At 57.7% G+C, this 18,350-nt stretch overlaps 6 protein-coding genes across 6 annotated transcripts; 2 read left to right on the forward strand and 4 right to left on the reverse strand.

The window, feature by feature from the left end:
* Window positions 1-68: 68 nt before the first annotated feature.
* On the reverse strand, window positions 69-3,008 carry PSEUBRA_004204 (Transcription initiation factor Rrn7; the record flags this gene model as incomplete). The annotated part of the gene is made up of 1 exon (XM_016437760.2): window positions 69-3,008. One exon carries the CDS (start codon window positions 3,006-3,008, stop codon window positions 69-71), a length of 2,940 nt encoding a protein of 979 aa, XP_016291307.2.
* A 1,550-nt stretch (window positions 3,009-4,558) lies between these two features.
* Window positions 4,559-5,584, forward strand: PSEUBRA_004205 (uncharacterized protein; the record flags this gene model as incomplete). The annotated part of the gene is made up of 1 exon (XM_016437733.1): window positions 4,559-5,584. The coding sequence occupies one exon, from the start codon at window positions 4,559-4,561 to the stop codon at window positions 5,582-5,584; it is 1,026 nt and encodes a 341-aa protein (XP_016291308.1).
* Window positions 5,585-5,852: 268 nt separating this feature from the next.
* Window positions 5,853-7,028, reverse strand: PSEUBRA_004206 (UBA/THIF-type NAD/FAD binding fold; the record flags this gene model as incomplete). The annotated part of the gene is made up of 1 exon (XM_059465246.1): window positions 5,853-7,028. The coding sequence occupies one exon, from the start codon at window positions 7,026-7,028 to the stop codon at window positions 5,853-5,855; it is 1,176 nt and encodes a 391-aa protein (XP_059321498.1).
* Window positions 7,029-7,366: 338 nt separating this feature from the next.
* On the reverse strand, window positions 7,367-8,899 carry PSEUBRA_004207 (Aminotransferase class-III; the record flags this gene model as incomplete). The annotated part of the gene is made up of 1 exon (XM_016437792.2): window positions 7,367-8,899. One exon carries the CDS (start codon window positions 8,897-8,899, stop codon window positions 7,367-7,369), a length of 1,533 nt encoding a protein of 510 aa, XP_016291309.2.
* Window positions 8,900-10,159: 1,260 nt separating this feature from the next.
* PSEUBRA_004208 (Protein kinase domain protein) lies at window positions 10,160-13,592 on the forward strand (the record flags this gene model as incomplete). Its single annotated transcript, XM_016437770.2, has 2 exons — window positions 10,160-10,808; window positions 10,897-13,592. The coding sequence occupies 2 exons, from the start codon at window positions 10,160-10,162 to the stop codon at window positions 13,590-13,592; spliced, it is 3,345 nt and encodes a 1,114-aa protein (XP_016291310.2).
* Window positions 13,593-13,879: 287 nt separating this feature from the next.
* On the reverse strand, window positions 13,880-17,719 carry PSEUBRA_004209 (RNA-dependent RNA polymerase, eukaryotic-type; the record flags this gene model as incomplete). The annotated part of the gene is made up of 1 exon (XM_059465247.1): window positions 13,880-17,719. The coding sequence occupies one exon, from the start codon at window positions 17,717-17,719 to the stop codon at window positions 13,880-13,882; it is 3,840 nt and encodes a 1,279-aa protein (XP_059320523.1).
* Window positions 17,720-18,350: the final 631 nt, after the last annotated feature.

Consider the following 18,350-nt stretch of genomic DNA (forward strand, 5'->3'; position numbering starts at 1 on the left):
ATTGGAGACAAGACAATGCGACGCTGTTGCAACAATACAATCTGATCGGCGACTGTGTGTTTGTGGACCTACTCACCCTCTCCTACTTCCTCTTCCTCCTCCTCAGTCTCGCTATCTGCCTCTTCTTCCGCCTCATGCCTAGCACCATCACCGGTCCTCTGGCCATCCGTTTGACCAATCTTGTCCCGGTGTATCCTCCCCAACTCCCTCCTCATCCTCCTCGCCCTTCCCCTCATGACCGCCTCCACCATCCGCTCCACGACCTCGAGATGAGCCTGAATCCCAAACCCGCTCTCCCAGCCTTTGATCGTCGCATCCGCATTCTCCGCCCTTGGATTCACCAGCTGATTGATGATCGCGTCCATCGCCGTGCTCGCCGTTCTGGGTGTAGCGATGCCGACGAGATGGTTGGCGTGGTGAATGACGCGCGGGTAGAGTTCAGAGTGTGTAAGACCAAGCGGATCGGCGTCACTGCGAGAGGTGCCGGTGAATTGGTGCATTGGATACGAGGCGCCGGCGGGAAGCGAGGTGGTGTGGGTGACGGGCTGCGCCATGTGGCTGCGGTAGAGACTGCGTAGGTCAGCGTCGAGTTGTGTCCACTCATCCGCGTTGGCCTGAGCCGGTTGAGCGGATTGCTGGCGCGTGGGTGAGGGAGCAGAGGGCATGAAGTCGGTGAAGGATGCCCACCTACGCTGCGGCTCGAGTCTGCGCCATTCGTGAAGATCGATCTGGTTCGATAGAATCAGGTGTTCCTCGGCGAATGCGGCGTACGCTTCCACCTGGTCCGAGGTCATGTGCAGCGCCTCTAGCTCGGCAGGATCCATCTCGACCGCTGCGTCGGTCGAATGCAGGTACCGCTCTCGTCGCTTGTCGAGAGCGGCGAGCCACGGCTCGAGTGACGGCGCACATGATATGCCGGCATGTCCCTTCTTGCTGCCTGCTGGATCTGCGGAAGGGGTCGGAAGAAGCTCGACACGCTCGCGACCATCAAGACCATATCGCATCTTGATGACGACAAGCAGCGCTGCCATCAGGACAAACTCCTTCGGCGCGCGCTGCAGCTGCGCCGCTCCTGGCAATGCACCTTGCAAGTCCTCCTCGATCGAGCCGCGCGGTGCTGTGCTCTTCTCCTTCTGAGGTGGACTAGGCATAAGTTGTAGACCAACGCCTCTGCTGACCGTTTCCAGCATTCGCTTTGTCGCGACATAGAACGTCGGTGGCAGCAACATGCCCTCCACCAGCCTCGTCAGCTGAGCCGGCGTGTTGCCCTCGCCAAAATCGATCTCGTATGTGCGTTGCAGCAGGTCGGCCACGCTCAGAGTGTGCAGATGAAGCGTCGTGATGCTGGGAACGACGTCTGTGTCGAGGTGGTGATGGTGAACATTGTCCTTGTTCAAAGATTGCGTCATTGGAAGCGGCAACAAATGGACGACGTTTAGATAAGGTAGCTTGTGCGAAGAGATGAGCTTCACTAGGTCGGCCCAGAGGACGGGAATCTTGAGGAGATGTAGCGATAGGTAGATGATCGAGATTGTGGTCGGCATGATGGCGAGATGGAGGACCTCGGCTTGGGCCTTGGCGACCGAGTGCTTAGAGGCCCAGGCAGGAATGTGACGCCGACTCTTTCGACCATTGCCTTGTCCAGACGGAGGAGTGAGCTCGCGTTGCTGGCCTTCATTGTCGCTGGTCGCCTCAGACATCGCTTGCGAGCGTTGTCGCTGCCTGCGCTCCTCGGCAAAGACGGGATCGAGCTCAGCAAGCTCGTCTTCCGGATCAGCGAGAGACTCGGGCTCGCTGGAGCGTTGGGATCGTGATCGTTCGTGCTCTCCTTGACCGACGATCCAGTCGATGCAGTCCTTTGCGGTAGCTGGATCGTCCGAGTCGGCCAGATCCTCCTCATCCTGCTCTCGCTGCTCATGTGACTGCTCTCGACTACTTGTGGTGCGCTGTCTACGCTCAAGATGGTGGTGATATCCGTTGAAAAGCGTCCTGCGCCTGTGCTGACGGATATCGCTCTCCGGATCGTACGTAGCGTGATTGGGAAAGAGCTCTGTAGCGCGCTCTTGCGATAGGGAGTGACGAGTGTGCCAATCGAAAGTGGCGGCAATGAGCGGTTCGGGTGGATAATGACCAGCGGGCAGAAGAGAGACGAACATGGTCCAAAGATCACGAGCGATTGCTTCGGTCTCTGGTGGCAATTTTTCTCCCCACAGCTCGCGAAGCTTGTTGAGCTGGAGCCGCAAGATGAGTTGCAAGCATTGTAGCAAGGCGAAGCGGCCTTCGTACGCGCCGTATAGGCCGACACCAGAACGCCAGATCCTGCGGATGCCTCGTCTTGAGGCTCGTGCGAACGTGTCTGGTTCCGAGTCGAGACCACTCTCTTCTGCAGCGGAAGAGGCTGCGTAGCTGCGTGCGGACCGAGGATCTCGCTCGAAGAAGCTGTCGGCTCGGATGGAGTAGGGCGGCTCGTCGCCATCGTCGTCTTGTTGACTATCGGAGGCGAGCTGATCCAGCTCGTCTGAATGCGCAGAGTATCTCGACCGTGATCTGGATCTCGAACTCTGCCTTCGAGCCCGCTTGTGAGCGCGTCGCGTCTCTTCTTCGAGCTGGTCCTCTTCGCTGTCCTCTAGCTCGACATCGGTGTCTGGCAGCGAGTAGTGAGGTGTGTGTTGACTCTTGAGCCTGCGAACCTTGTTGACGTTGACAGTGCGTCGTTTCCTCGCAACTCCGTCGCCCAGAAATTCGTCGTCTTCGGCTTGCTCGATGCGAAAGTGCTGCTGTACGTGACCGCGTTTGCAGATGAGCTGGCCTGCTCGAAGGCGCATCTTGCGTGTTCCACATTCCGGGCATCTTGGACGCTGCGAGAACTGAGATGCCTCGCGTTGAGATGCTGATGAAGGACCTGCTTGGCTCGACATGAGCTCGTCAAAGTCGGAAGATGGCGCCATGTTAGGCTGAGAGAAGGAGGCGCCATAACGACTGCCATGCTGCGAGCCGTGCGACTTCATGGCGCCAGAGAGTGCCGAAACCGACTTGGAGTGCTATAAGACATCGGAGCTGGGTAGCTCAACGTCGTCTCCGCTGTTGCAACTCGGAAAGCGTACAGTCGACCCAGTCCGGGGGGCTTGGCTGTCGGTAGAGAAGGTCCACAAGAGGAAGGCCAGAAGAAAGCGTTCGCGAACCGAATCTTTTTCAGGGTCCAGGATCGCGATTTCGGAAGTCGGCGGCAACGTGAATTTAGATCCTAAGATGTTTGGTAGCTAGGGCTAACATCTTTCAGCTCTTCGACAGCCCCACCAAGACGACTTACCCCACAATCGGTAGTCTTGACAGGCAGAGTTGGACACTGCGAAGTCGAAAGTGAGCTTTGGATTGCCAGAAAACCTTACGTTGTGTCTCTCCCAGCGGAAGGAGAAAGGGAGGCCCGATGGCGCCCACCAAGCGCAGGAGGAGGAGAAAGAGGATGCGTGAAAAAAGAAACTTGGCAATTGAAGCTCAGCAAGCTCGCCTAGCAGGCGGCACAAACAAGAACGCCAAACCGCATCCGCATCTGCGACACGACAATGGAGACAGCCCTTCTGAAGAAGGTGTCTGGTCTACTGTATTTTCCCCACATACTTGCATTGCGCTGGTCGAGCGTCAGTGCGGACCTGCGACAGATCTCATATTGATTGCAGAGCCAATAGAGTGGGGTGATGAAGCCCCAAGACGACTTCATGAGTGTCCAAAAGCGCGCTGATGATCGTCGTGTCGAGCTGGTCGGCTATCGAGTCGTCGGGGCAGCAGCAAGAGCGAGAGTGAGCGGGGCTGAGACTTGACACCTCTCAGCTGCTCTTTCGGCGTGTCTGGACGAATAGGATCTGCAGTGGATTTGTAGGCAGGCCTCCAAGGACCGCCAGGACCTCGACCCCTAGGCAGTTGCTGGACCCTCTTTGCGTGTCGAAACGGGGCAAAGCATCGTTGACGAATTTGCAGCTCGGGTAGCATCATGTTGCAGCGAGCAGGCGCAGCTTTCGAGGCCAACCGCTTTCAGAAAAATTCTCCTTTTCGTCGATTTCAGGCTCAGCTGCTGCAACGCCTCTGCCCATGCCTAGCGAGGGCGCTGGATTTTCGCTGATTTCCCCGCAAGCTAACCAGGCGATCAGCAGCCGGCAGCAGCAGCACACAAGCGGCCTTGGACACTCGTGCAGCCGCTCCGCCGTTTCAGTCCAAGTTTAGCAGCAGCAGTAGCAACTCGCCTGATTCGCGCTTCTCATCGCAGCAGTGCCTCTTTCGCCGCTTGCCTGCACTCCAGAATTTGGTCCGCCATCCACACTCTCTTTTGCCCTTCGTCGTCGTCGTTGTCCTCACCATCCCACCACGTCCATCATCTCGACCCGTCCGCTTGATACCCTCTCGACCTTTCCTGCTCTCCACCTTTCGATTCTTTACGAGTGCACCCTCACTTCGGTCTACTACAGCCGTCTTTATTGCTATTTCTGGAACCTGCTATACCTTGGTCCAACTACAATCCACCTTCCAGAGCGCGGTAATCGCAGATCCGCAAGCACCACCCACAATGAGGACAAGCATCGCTGCCGTCGCGGCATTGTCCGCCGCCGCCCTGTTCGCCGCCACCCCGGCGCAAGCACAAGGCATCGCCTCGCTCAACTTTGGCAACGGAGGTGGTAGCAGTCAACAAGCTTCGCCCGCCAGCTCCGCAGCTGCCGCCTCTTCGGTCGCTACCTCGGTCGCATCTGCTGCCTCTTCCGTCCCTGCCACTTCCGCGCCCAGCTCTGCGCCCACAAACGCCGCCATCTCTGGTTCCGACTCTGCAGCGACGAGCACCATTGCCTCGGACCCTATCTCCTCCCCTGCCTATGCTGCCGGCACGGTCACCTACATCCCCCCACCTCTTCCATCCTCGACCGCAATCATCAACGTCTCTGCGCTCCCCTCGTCGCTGCCAGCGCTCAACGCGACCGCTTCGTCCAACTACACCTTGCCATCCGCCACGGCCACCGGTGTCTTCCCCACCCTCCCCTCGCTCCAGGGCCAATCGAACCCGTACCAAATCGTTTTCGCCAACACCGCCGGTTTGCCGACGTACAACTGGAACCTCGCACTCAACTCTTCCTCCGATCAGTCCAAGACCGCCCTGTGCGCCTCGCAGATGCAGTTCTGCGCCAAGGCGGGGTGCAACGATACCGAGGCCAAGCTGACCAACTTTTGCGAGACCAAGTACATGGGTGTCGCCTGTTCGTGCAGCAAGGGCGCGAGTCGATTGGAGCAGTACCAGTGGCCGGTGATGCTGGCTGATTGTCAGGGCAGGAACACCGCTTGTAGGGATGCTTGCGTGAAGCCCGGCCAGAGCGTCGCCGATCAGGACAAGTGTCTGGATACTTGCGCCCAGAACTATGGTAGTACGTGCGGTAAACCGGGACAGTACGCGGCTAATTATGCTGTGGGCAAGGAGGGTAGTAAGCCGAGCTATACCATTGTTCAAGGTGGAACGGCACAGAATGGAGCGCTGGGCAAGAACGCTGGTTTGATGGGTGTGGTTGCTGTTGCTGCGCTCGTTTCGGTCGTTGTAGTCGGATTGTAAGCCGGGATGAAGGAATGGACCTCACCCCGACACTCGCTTCGAGGGCTGGGCCTATCCACTCGACCGGGCCCAGCACACACCACACTCGTTTGCTTCATTTCATCGTTGGATTTTTTTTCACTATCGAATACCTTTCTTGTAATGCCCCTACCTCGGATACACCACACACTCACTTGGCTCGATCTGACTCTGGAATATATCGCCGTTTCATCGTGCTCTCTGCTTGTGACGGACTGTTGTACATTCTTCTGGCTTCTGTCTGGTGTAGCTAATCGACCACTACCGGCGCACTCACCTCGCCGATCCTAGCCACGTTCGCCTGACCCAGCCCGTCCATGCTCAGAAACAACCAGTTGACCACTGGCTCCTCTCGTCCACCGATGCTGTTCAAAATGTCCTGACTCAGCACGCCCCCCAAGATGCTGCCCACGGGGGCGAGCGTGACGCCCATCCCACCTTCTCCTATGATTCGTTGGAAGACCCTATCCACCTCCCGTTCGTCTTTGGCGTAGGCAGCAAAAATTGTGGTGCTCGACAGACCCTTCTCCCTGATCAGCGCTACAGTGCGGGCCTTGAGGGCGTCCGGCGTGATGGATGTATCTGCGCCATGCGGGTGCAGACGATCGCGCAGGTCGGTGAGGGAGAGGAAGACGAACCAGTCCAGCGGCAATCGCGTGCGTCGTTTCTGCCTCTCTGTCAGTCCTGCAAACGTTGTACCCAAAGAGTCGGTCAGGGTGGGGAAGGTCTGACGTCGTTTCACCCGGACCTTTTCGGTCGAGGATGGAATGGGTCGCTCCAGGACGTAATCGTGCTCGATCTGATCTGCGAAATACAGCCCGCCAAGACCGTAGGTTGCGGAAAGGAAGAATTTTGACCCTGCAGACCGGGTGGTGGTGTTGAGGGTGACGAGGGTTTGCATGAGTCCGGTTTGGGTGGGTGTAGGTAGAGGTGTGCCGGCTACGACCACATCCACAGAGCGCTCCGTGAGCCACGCCACCGACGCTTCGCCCCCCGCTAGTAGCGTCGTGTAGTCGGCAACATCGTCGATGCCGGTGACTCTGACGTTCGGGTTGAGTGCCCGGACGCGATCCAATGGGCCCCGACTGCACTTGAGCGAGCCGGCCTCTTCAGCCCGGAAGAAGAAGTTGGAGAGAAGATCCACCCGTGCATCGATGGGGGATGGGTCCAGGATGGTGATGCTACCGACGCCGGAGAGGACGGCGTTCTTGATGATTTCCGTCGCAGGACCGTTCCAGCCGACGATGAGGATGTGCGCCGAGCGCAGACGAGTCTGTGCGGCGAGACCCCAAAGACGGATCTGACGGTCGTACAGCGCCGCTTCATCTTCTGTGACGGAGGTGCCGTTCGAGGTGGCCTGGGAGGGTTGAGAGGGTGGTGCGAGCTGCGACGTGGATGCCTCGCTGGATGCTGTTGCTGCAGACATGTTTGCGAGTGTTGTTGAGCTGGAATGATGGCTGAGGGAGAAGAGGAAAGGAAGGAAGGAAGCATCGAGTGAATCGTTGGAAGATTTGACAGGTGCGGAACTCGGACGATGCGCAGCTGCGCGGAACGCCCAAGGCGCGTCTTCGACTTCGCTGAACGCTTTGTTCTCCACACAAGCTCAGCCAAGACTTCATTTCGCTTCTCTCACGCTTCGAAGACACACTCACCGAATGTGACCCAGGAGAGTGCTCATCAAAAGTTTGCTCAGCACACAACCTTACTGGATCCATGATCATAAGGTGACGAATGAGCAAAGCGACATATCTGGGTGACTCGACATCAAAGCTGACCCAAAGCCGTCTCGAGCTTCTCGAGGAACAAATCGGCGTGTTTCTGCTCGAACACGAGCATTGGCCTCAACCTCACCGCCTTGTCACCGCATCCACCCATGTGAACGCCCAGCTTCCTCATCTCCATGATCAGCTTGTCCCTCACCTCGGGTGTCCTGCCGTCGAAGGCCAGGAAAGTGCCGGCGTTCTCGCCCCTGAGCTTCTCCACCTTGCCCCGACCGGCGCCGTTCTCGATCATGTCAGACAGCTTGCCGTAGATGTAGTTGCCCACCTCGTCCGTCTTTTGGACCAGATCGCGGTCCTGGATGGTGCGGATGATCTGGCGAGCCTGCATGGTGCGCGTCGGGTCGCCCATCCATGTGTTGTAATTGCGGTATGCCATCGAAGGTCGCGTGTCGATGTTGTGGTAGAACCCGGCCGCCTGCATCTTCTTGGAGAAGGTCACAAAGTCGGGTGGGCTAGTGAGGTTCCACTTGTCGTGCGCCCAGAAGGCGCCCGTGGCTCCAACGCCCGTCTGGACCTCGTCGACGATCATGAAGACGCCGTGCTTCTTGGTGACATCGCGCAGGCCCTGGAAGAAGGCGGGGGCAGCATGATTGTCTCCGCCTTCCGACTGGATGGGCTCGACGATGAGAGCGGCAACAGGTCCATAAGAGGAGGTGCCCTTCTTTGCGCTGACGATGGCCTCCTCGACGGCCGCAAGAGCCACCTTCTCCGCTTCGGCATTCTCGCGAGCATGCTGAGAGAGCGGGTACTTGACATCAGGCCACGCTACCACGGGCCACTTGAAGGAAGGGATGTCGAGCTTGTGGATAGCCTTGGATCGAGTCGCCGAGAGAGAGCCGAAGAGACGACCGTGGAAGGCACTGGTGAAGCTGAGGATGGTGAGATCGGGCGAGCCGGGCGATTCGTTCTTCATGCAGCTCGACATCTCCTCGGGGGTGAACTGAGCCTGTTCTCCCCTCTCGCGAGCTCGGTAGGCCATGAACGAGGCCTTGAAGGCGTTCTCGTTGGCACAGCTTCCGCACATGGCGGTGAAGATGTTGTTGAGCCCCTTAGGCTTGACAGTACCGAGACCGGTTTCGACGAGCTCCTGCCAGTTGGTGGGAGGGAAGGATCCGAGAGCAGCACGGTTCATGGTCATGGTGATGAACTCGTCGGTCTTGGCGAGCGCGAGAAGGTCCGGGTTGTTGTATCCGATGGCGATGGAAGCGATCTGAGCGAAGACGTCGAGAAGGACATTGCCGTCAGCGTCGGCGATCCAATTGCCCTGCGATTTGCCATAGTCGACGACGAAGCCGTGCGCGCGGTTCTCCTGGAAGGTTCCGATGTTGTTGCTGAGCTCCTTGGACTTGGGGCCAGGAATTGCCTGGGTGACGAGGTGCGGCGCCGAGGGCTCGCCGGGGAAGAGGGACGAGGAGACAGTAGCAAGCGCTCGTCGCTGGTGTTGCGGCAGCGCTCGAGTACGGGCTGCGCTGCGGACGCATGCCCTCGCTGTTGAGGTTGCCCTTGAAGAGATCATGTTGAGCAGCTGCTGTCTAAGACGTCAGGGGAAGAGGCAGATGATGAACGTGAGCTCAAAGGCGACGCTCGATTCTCTCCTTATGTATGATGAGCTGCACGCAACCTTATCTGCAGACAGAGTCACCACGAGGAGAAGCTTCGGATTTGAGCTCGAAGTGCGGGTCGCGCGGTTAGAATTGGAAAAGAGCGTCGTCCCGTTGGTTGGGCGCCAGGTCGTTCCCTGGGCGCTAGACCTGCTCTTTGCCAGAAATCGGACTTTTGCTCGGCGAATTCGCACTGGACCCTTTTTGAGAAGACCGCTCGTCGGAATTAGGCACCACTCCTCGAAGGGCACACTCTTCCTTCCCAGACTTGCGGTCAAGCCGATCCACTGATGCCGGGTCAATCGTAGCATCGCTGCGTGTCGCCATCAAATCCTCATACAGCCTCACATCGCCGACTTGTCAAAATGACTCGGCGGAGTCAAAGCTGCATATGGCTGCTGCAGGGTCTGTGACTGGCGACTTGACATCGTTACTTCATCCTTGAGAGTCTTGGCAAAGCGCCAATATGACGATTTCGAGAGCATCCGTGCACGTCCTTGACTGCGATGACGGATGGAGATGCAAGTCTTCTGCATTGTCACAACCCTGTGTGATTTTACGAGGGTGGTCAAACTCTAATGTGTCACACAATTCGGAAGGGCAGCCGGATGGTCCCACCGAGGTTCCCACGCTTCAATTTGGAGGCAAGACAAGTACTTCTGAACACTGAACGCCTAACAGCCAGACTGACACAACGTTAGGATCACAGTTGGTTAGCGCGCGGAGTCGCGGCGACAGTCAGAAACGCTTGTCGTTACCGCACCTACTCACGATCACAAGCGTCTGCCGTACGGGCTCACTGTAGTGGCTGCATCAATGCCTCCGTTCCAGAATGGATGAAACTCCCACAATGGTATGCACACGCTGGTGTGATGCCCAAGCTCATCTTCATTTCGCACGCTCCTGCAAGGCATCACCCACTTTGTCGGATGAGATCGCATCCCCCCTTTGTCAACGAAATGAAGTCACGCCGACTTGGGGCTAGATCGTTCAAAACACACCAGGTGCAGGCGTTTCTCGATGGAGCTGTTGCCTCTCTTTCGCCTTGTTCTGCCTTCAGTCTCGACCCTGCCGCTATTCTCGCCTATGCAGCTTCTTTAAGCTTTAGAGGTTGTCTCTGAGGCTTCGAAGCACTGACAGCGCTCATGTCGCATGTCAAGCAGTCTGGGCAGCCAATGGCGAACAAACCCATGGTCAAGGCATCTCAGCTCACCAGCCGAACTGCAAACCTTGACCTGCACTCGACTGATACTGACCGACTCAAGGCAGGTCATGCACAGAAGCACATCCGACCCCTGACGACACGGAACGATGCCGAGCCTATTCGCACTGGCAAAACTCAGCCAAGAGGCGCAGTCTGCAATCCGATCGGAGACTCGACCAGCCTGCTCAAGCGCTCTTTCTCCAAGCTGCGAATCAAGGATGCCATTTCACCCAGTCGGCTCAAGCCGCCTCAAGCGACGCGTCAGCATCTGGCACCTGCGTCGAAGATCCCGCAAGCGACTTCGCCTGCGTCACACACACATATATCATCCAACCGCCGTCCGGACCCTTCCGCCTTCGTCGTCCCCTCCTTCGCATCTCCCGAAACCAAGCTCACCTCTACGACTCAGCACAAAGGCTTGCAGCCATCCACGCCTCGACAGGCAGATCATCCCCACGATCATTATGAAAACGTTCCGCTCCCGACGTCTGTCACTCATCAATCAAGCCCAGCTGCGGATAAGAAGACGACCGAGATCAAGATGAAGGCCATGCAGCTCGGCATTTTCAAAATCAGCGAGGAGGACTTGAAGGAGCGCTACCAGTTCCTCCGTGAGGTTGGTGAGTATCACATCGCTTTTCCCCGTCAATGCCTCCTAAGTGCAACGTGACTCACATTCTCTCCCCTTCTCATCCGCAACGCTCACAGGTGCGGGCGAATGGGGCAGCGTATGGTCCGTCGAGGCACTCAAGCCTCTTGATCACCTTCCCACTTCCGCCTACCGCTCGCTTCGCGTCACCAAACTCACTGGCTCGGGCACCTACACCATCGACAACACCTCCAACTTTCGGCCCCTCGCTGTCAAGCTGTGCAAACGCGAGCGCACCAAATCCGCCGCTGCCATGACCCAGCGTCTCTGGAACGAGTTCAAGATCCTACGCATGCTGGTGGACCAGCTTCCTCGTGCCCAGCAGGTCAGTGGCGACAGTCCCAATCATGGCGTTCGCAACGATCGCACCGGATGGCATCCCAACGTCGTCAACTTCTACGAGTTCCTCCTGACGCCCAAGTTCGCCATGCTCGTCATGCCCAAGTTCGACGAGCCTATGAAGGTGTGTCTTGGCGAGCCGCTGTGCATCACCTTCTTTCAACAGCTCCTCTCGGCTCTGCACTGGCTTCATCAGCACGGAGTTTGCCACAACGACATTAAGGTCGACAATCTCGGCGTCACCTACGACACCTCGGGTCTCGGACGTGATACGGCTACGCTCTTCGACTTTGGCTTTGCCAATCGCTACGAGCCTCAACATAAGGATGCCTTCATGTCCAACGAGATGTGGGGTACGCCCGAGTACCTCTCGCCCGAACGATGCCGTGCAGCTTGGCACGACGAGAGGAAGTCGGATATCTGGGCGCTTGGTATTACCTTCTTTGAGATGCTCACTGGTCGCACTCCCTTCGAACACCACGATGAGAAGTTCGACAGCAAGGAAAAGTTCGAGGTGTACTACACACGTGCCGAACGCGGTGCCTGGGTGGGCGAATGGCACATTTCTCCTGGGTTGGAGGATCTCATTCGCGGCATGCTACTTCACAGCCCGAGCGAGAGGAGCGATGCTGGAGGGGCTCTCCTTCACGCTGTCTTCGATCCTGTCCACAGCACGCAGTGCGACTCGTTCGACGAGCTGCTGAGGTTCTCGCCTGACGAGGAGCTGGTTCAGCAAGCTACGCGGGAAGCGAGTCCAAGCCCGGACGTCTCTTACCTGCAGCAAGAATTGAGTGATAGCGACATCGTCATTCGAGACCTGGTCCAGCGAACTCGACCGCAACGGTCTCGAAAAGACACCGCCTTAGACGAGAAGGAGCCGCTTTGCGCCTCGCCAGGCATCTCCCGAGCAGCCGTTGCGATGCCGCAGTATCACGTTCCAGGATCTCCTTCCCTGTCGCAGGTCGGCATGGATTCTCGCCTCACCGACCTCATGTGCGTCAGTCCACCGTGGCGCAAGGGTCAGCCGCCACGTCAAGGCACGCCTATACTATCTGCCAAGCGAGACCGCATTTGGACCTCCCATCTGCCTGAAGACGACGACAACGACAGCGGACAGAGCGACGCCTCGGAAGACCGACCCTCTCCGGTCAGCATCGTCAGCGCGTCGAAAGCTCAACCTACTAAACAATCGCCCTTCCGACTGCGCTTAGGCCTGCACGCTCAAAGCAGCAACACGACACGTCCTACGCAAGAACGGATGGCTTCGACACCTCTCTCTGCCCCCGCAGCTACCACTCATTCATCGGGTGCACCCGTCATACTTCCTCAGACGAATGGCAACAACATCAAGCCCACCACGACGCGCATCGACACCTCCCGCGTCGCCTCGCTCGCCAAAAAGTTCGACGCTAGCAACTTCCTCTCTCGTCCACCTCCCCACCTCACCTCGCTGACCACCAGTCTCACGGGGCGCGGTCTGACACTCGGCAAGAACGGTCAGGGTCACCGGCGATCCAAGTCGCATACGCTGATGGGCACGCAGTCTGGCGTGGTGCCGTATGCCTCGCGCCGCTCGACTGGATCGTACGTGCCTGGTGGGGAGGATGCGCTGCCTCGGTGTGCGAGGCGACTGTTCGATACCGAGGTCGAGACGAAGCGCGAGATGGATGCTGCTACAGATATCGGGTCTGCTAGGTCGGATACGAATGATGCTGGCGTCCTCCCCGTTGCTACCCATGTCGAGACCACCGCTCGCACACCTGCACCTCCAGCTCCTCAAGCAAGATTCACTGAATCGTCCGTGGCTACTCCTACCGGTGAAGCGCACTTCGCACACCGACTTCAAAAGATGGCCTCCCTCGCCGGGCTGCTGACCAAGATGATCGATGAGACGCGCACCGTGCTCAGTCCGCAGATGCAGACCCCCGTTCGGCGCGGATCCAGTGCAACGGCGAGCACCGAGGCGCTGGACATCTCGCCTGGACTATTGGGCTCTCCTGCGTCGAGCGAAGGGAGAAGAGCCGATGTGTCGATGGTGAGTGCGGCCTTCTCTCTCGATCTCAGCTCGTCCGCCCATCGTAGCGGTACGGAAGACGAGGCGAAGAGAGTGAACCATCCGACGCCGGCCCAGGTGGAGGGCATGTACGAAACTTTCCTTGCCAGTCAGCGGGTCTCGAGGGCCGGAGAAGGATTCATGTCGCCCAAACAGGCTTCGGTGGCCACCACGACGAGTGGCATTCCGAGCGTCAAAAAGGGTCGGAAGCTCGCCAAGCTCTTCTCCCCCTCCAATAGCGCGCCCAATTTCGACCACCTGCGTGAGGAATCGGCTGGCTCGCCGAGGAAGAGCAGGACGGATGGCCAGAGGAGTGTTGGTAAGGGTGGAAGACTGGCCCGGCTGTTCCGCAAGCAGGGGTAGCTGCAATACCCCCTTCCTGCTCCTCTTCCCCTGATATACATCTGGCACGCGCTCTTTGTTCGTATCCACGCTTTGGTTTCCATCTACATTACCCACTCTCCTTTCTGTTCATAGTTCATACCCCTCCTTCTGTCGCTTTTGTCTCACAGCTAGCTTTGCGCTGCCCCACACACATTCCTTTTATTCGGTATATAGATCCATTCATTTCTCTCTCTTCTTGTGGCGATCGGGCTGAAAGGATATGAAAAGCGGTGTTGATTAGTCTAAGTGAATATACTGATGGTGAATTAGCCGTCGAAGCCGAGCTGGTTGGGAGGCATGTCGGCGAGGATGGCCTGCCCAAGGTTGAGTGCCCGCATAGCTTCTTCGGTCAGACTGTAGTTTGGGTCCTGTTCGTACTCCATCTCATCCTCCTCGGCGTAGTCTTCCTCCTCTTCGAATCCATCTTCCTCGGTCTTGACCTCTGGATTTTGAGGCGTAGGTGTCACCGCTCGCGGTCGCTGGTAGTACCTCTTCCCACCCTGATCGCGGGACAGATGCTTGAGCGTCTCCAACATCGACAGCATGTGCAGTGTCAGCGTGATCATGAACGTGTTGTACCCGTACACGTTGGAGTATCGAGGGCGATCGGGGGAGCAAAAGAAATGACAGGCCTTCCACAGTGAGTCGACTGTGTTTTGGGCTGAAGCAGCGGTCAGTTCACCCTCTTCGCCCTCGTCTTCCTCCGCAACTGTCGCGGCGTCGTCATCGCCGGCGTCTAGGCGGATGAATTCGTCTTGTGCAGGGAGCATGGGCGCGGGCGGTGGAGACGGCTGAGATGCGGGGGAGATGGGGTGATCCGGTGCGGTCGGAGTCGCTCGTCTGTCATCATTGTCGTCTGCAGGGGTCTGGAGAGGCAACGGCGTGCCAGACTGAGTACGCTTTTGACCTTCACCGATGTCTTGCGACGCCTTCCTTTTGAGTGCGCTACTTGATGAGCCAGGAACAGGCTGCGCAGCAACGCTCGAGGCGTTGTCAATGACATTTGTGACGGGCCTCAACGCCGATCTTTGACCATCTGGGCGAGGAGTAGTCGAGCGTGCACTATCCACGCCTGAGAGCGACTCCTCATCGCTCGAGTCCACTTCGATAGGAGCTTCCGCAGTTCCAACCCCTGTATAGCGGGCCGAGGTGCTCGAGCCAGCAACTCCTGCAGCAACTCGTTGAGCTCGTCCAGAGCCTCCGCCGCTATCAGCCAGCGATGTCTCTGTCTTGCCACCTGTATCCGGACCGGACCCGCCATGCTCAGCGCTATCGTATGCGCCTTGCTCCGACAATCGGCAGAGTCGTTTGCGCAGGAGCGTGCAGATAGACTGCATACCGTCGAGAAGGTCATTATCCCGGTCGGTACGGGTTCTCTTCGCCACTCTTGCCCACGGAAGACGGCCCGTGAGCAAGTACACCTCGGAAACCAGGTAGACGCCGTTCATTGGGGTTTCAGCATCGCTGGCGTTTCGTCGAAGCTTGTCAGGGTAGGGGTGGTACGACGCGATCTTGCGCGACATTTGGCGGAGTAAGCTCGTGAAGGTTTGGAAGAGCGCTGCGTAGCGATGGCCCTCTGCGGTCACGCTACCGTCGTCTTTCGGTATGCCGTCATCTCCGAGCGCTGGAAGAAAGTATCTGTTCGCCTGATTGATTCTTTGGAGCAACTGAGGGAAAGTGGAGTCCTTGAATTGCCAAGGAGCAGCGTTCGTGGAGTCGGCTGAGCCTGCTGGACCAGTGATCCTTGCAGCCAGGAGGTTTCGCGTTCCAGAATGAGACGAGGTAGGCAGTGCCTGCGTCGCCGAACCATTACCTACTGTCGCACGTGCCGAGCTGATCAGACCCTGAGACTGTTGCTCTGCAAGCCTGTTGAACTCAGCCCCAAATTCGGTTAGCTCGTCGTCGTCCATCTCCGGAGGCTCCTCGTCGATGACTCTTTCGAGCCCGGTTTCGGGATCCGTGTTTTTGTCCAGGCTTGGCGTGTCTGTCATGTCCCACGAGACCGCTCGATACAAGTGTCCCAATACCCTTTTGCTCGCATATGTGAGCTTGCCTTCCCTCTTCTCCTCGGATTGCACCAGGAAATCAGGAATGATGGGATCTTGCATTCTAGGCAGGTCGGTCCTCGCCACAGCGACGCCTGTCTTGCGGAAGTCAGTGGCCTGAGAGTGCAGCCTCGCTAGCTTCTTGCATCTGGGATCTTCCGAGCCCAGCTCGCTGATGTCCGCAATTCGCAGGTGAAGGTGCGAAACCAGCCCGATAAAGTCATTTAGCATGAAGTCGGCAAAGAACTCGGCCAGCTGATGCGGACCGCAGTCTATGTTGAGCGTCAGCTCCTTCACCTTATCGTGGAAGACTCCTGGGGGCTGACGCGTCTGAGGGAAGAGACGTTCATCTTCGTAGATGGTGTATAAGTCGCCATCGAGATCTCCTCCTCCCAGCCTGCGCGGGAGCGGCTGATCACGCGTGCAGGTGTTGAAGACAATGACGTTCCGGAGCTGCAAGAGAGGATGTCCCGGAGGCGGCTTCCGGCATTCGATCATGCAAACGTCGCTCGGGTCAATTGTCGGTGATCGCCCGATCAGCTTTCGCCCCGTCAGTATTCTTCGATTGACTTGTCCAAACTCCACTGTCTCTACCTGTGCAAACGCTTCTCCCTCCTTCAGAAAGCTGAACTCGTCTGCAATACCAAGCAGAGTGACACCTTTGACGGGAATACGAGCCTTGCGCTTCATGTCACCGAATGCGGCAGCTGTCACCGCTTTGGCGAGCACGAGCAAGAAGCTGTCGTCTTCGACTGTTGCAGCCCCGAGGCCGGCCTTGTGGCACTTCTCAAAGAGAGTTCGAAGGTTGCAGCCCGTGCCGAGACTGAACGCTGAGCACAGCTTGGCCGTCTCGTTGAACCTGGTGCGGGCCCGGTCGATTTGCCGCATGGCCTCGTCCTGTATGTCCAGAAACGCGTCCTTGTTGACCCCGCGGTCGTCGAGCGCGTTGATGAGCGGGCGATTGAGCTTGGCCGACAGACAGCGGGATGAAGAGTTGGCGACCTCGAGATCTTGGTGTCCTGAGCTGAACTTGAGCATGCTGGGACGCAGGCACACAACTTTGCCAGTGAGCCCAGGATGCACCGCAAGCATGCCTTTGCTGCCTCCAAGGCGAATCTGAATAGCTGAGGGCGCCGTGGCTTTCAGCAGCTTTCGTTGACGATGTTCGCCGTGCATGGACACATAGCTCTCCCAAACGTCCGCCATCAGGGCCGGCGATATCTGTCCGACGCCATCCGTGTGAGCTTTGCCTTTTTCCGCCTCGATATCTGGTATATGACGCACGTGTTCCTGTGGCACCCTGACTGTACTGGCTGTCGCGCTGAATGCTTGGGAAAGGCGGGCACCGTAGAGTGCGGGCGATCTAATGACATCTCGGAAGTCGCCAAGACTGGCACGGATCACATTGGCATCGACCCGACGCCCTTTTGAGTCCGTGAAAGGGGCCAGGAACCAGACTGTGTGGGTACTCATCGACGAGGAGGACCACGCAAGCAAGTCCCAGTGGCGTCCAGCCACGTTGATTCCGTCTTTGAGTATAGACAGGACGCGCTTCCGGATGAAGGTTTCGCTCTGTGCGAAGCCGTAGTTGGGCGTGATGGTGGTGGCTCCTTCGCGACTCTCGTTAGTGAAGGTGACCCGAGCGAAGTGCTGCCAGTGATCTTTATACGACCTGATCACGCGGTTCGACATGTGCCAGTGCGGACCAGACAGCAAGACGCGGGTGGGAGTGACGTCGATGTGCAAGAATGGGGACAGAAGGCTGTCGCCCGTTGGCAGCGATGGATCCAGGAACGTCAACAGGCCGTTCGAATCGTTTCTGACGGCCTCGTCGCAAGCCTCATCCCATAGACGATTGGTGACCTTGTGAGTCTGCTCCTCAGTGAGGCCTCTTTCTTTGCGAGCCTCCAATTTGGGCACCAAGTTCTTAAGAGCTCGTAAAGCCAACGCCGGCTGTCGGGCCGTGATCATTCGATCGAGGTAAGCGCTAAGATGTACGAGAGCCGAGGTGCCTACGAGCTCATTGCGGATGAGAGACTCGCGGAGAAACGCCAGCTCCATATCGATGTGCGCGCTGCGTCGGAAAAACCTATCCAGAATAGCAGCGGTACTGTCCTGTTCCACTCGGACCGAACGCAGGTTGATTGTATCACCGGCAGGGAAAAGTGTATCGAGGCACGACTTGAGCTTCCCTGCCGCTTTGACGGCTTGGTCGGTCTTGGCAAACGTGACAAGAACGACCCGAGATGGAAGATCGAAGTGATGCTGTGTTGAAAGAGCTGATCGTACGTGTCTTGCAAGGACGGGGTTTTGTCTGAGGTCAAACAAAACCACTGAAGCACCATTGAGTTTGTCGCAAGTGAAGGCTCGCACCTCTCGAGGAAGGAAGGACAGCAGACCGGAGACGGAGATAACCCCCTGCGATTCAATCGTGAGTCGAAGATATGCTTCTTGGTGGCTTGTGGTGTGCATGAAACGGTCCTTCGCCGCCCAGTGCCCAACATGGACCGACTCGATCATGAAATGTTGATCTTGAGTCTCGATAGTGGCTGACGGCTTTTGATTTGCCGCGTTTTCGGCTATGACGTCCGCGAATGCTTTCGAAGGAACTCGATTGCCAACATCGATGCGGAGTTCATGATCATAAACGAAGGAGTGGTTCTGTGCGTGCTGTATGAACCATCTGGCCACG

The sequence above is a fragment of the Kalmanozyma brasiliensis genome, assembly GCF_000497045.1.
Source record: "Kalmanozyma brasiliensis GHG001 unplaced genomic scaffold PSEUBRA_SCAF3, whole genome shotgun sequence".
Lineage (NCBI taxonomy): Eukaryota > Fungi > Basidiomycota > Ustilaginomycetes > Ustilaginales > Kalmanozyma > Kalmanozyma brasiliensis.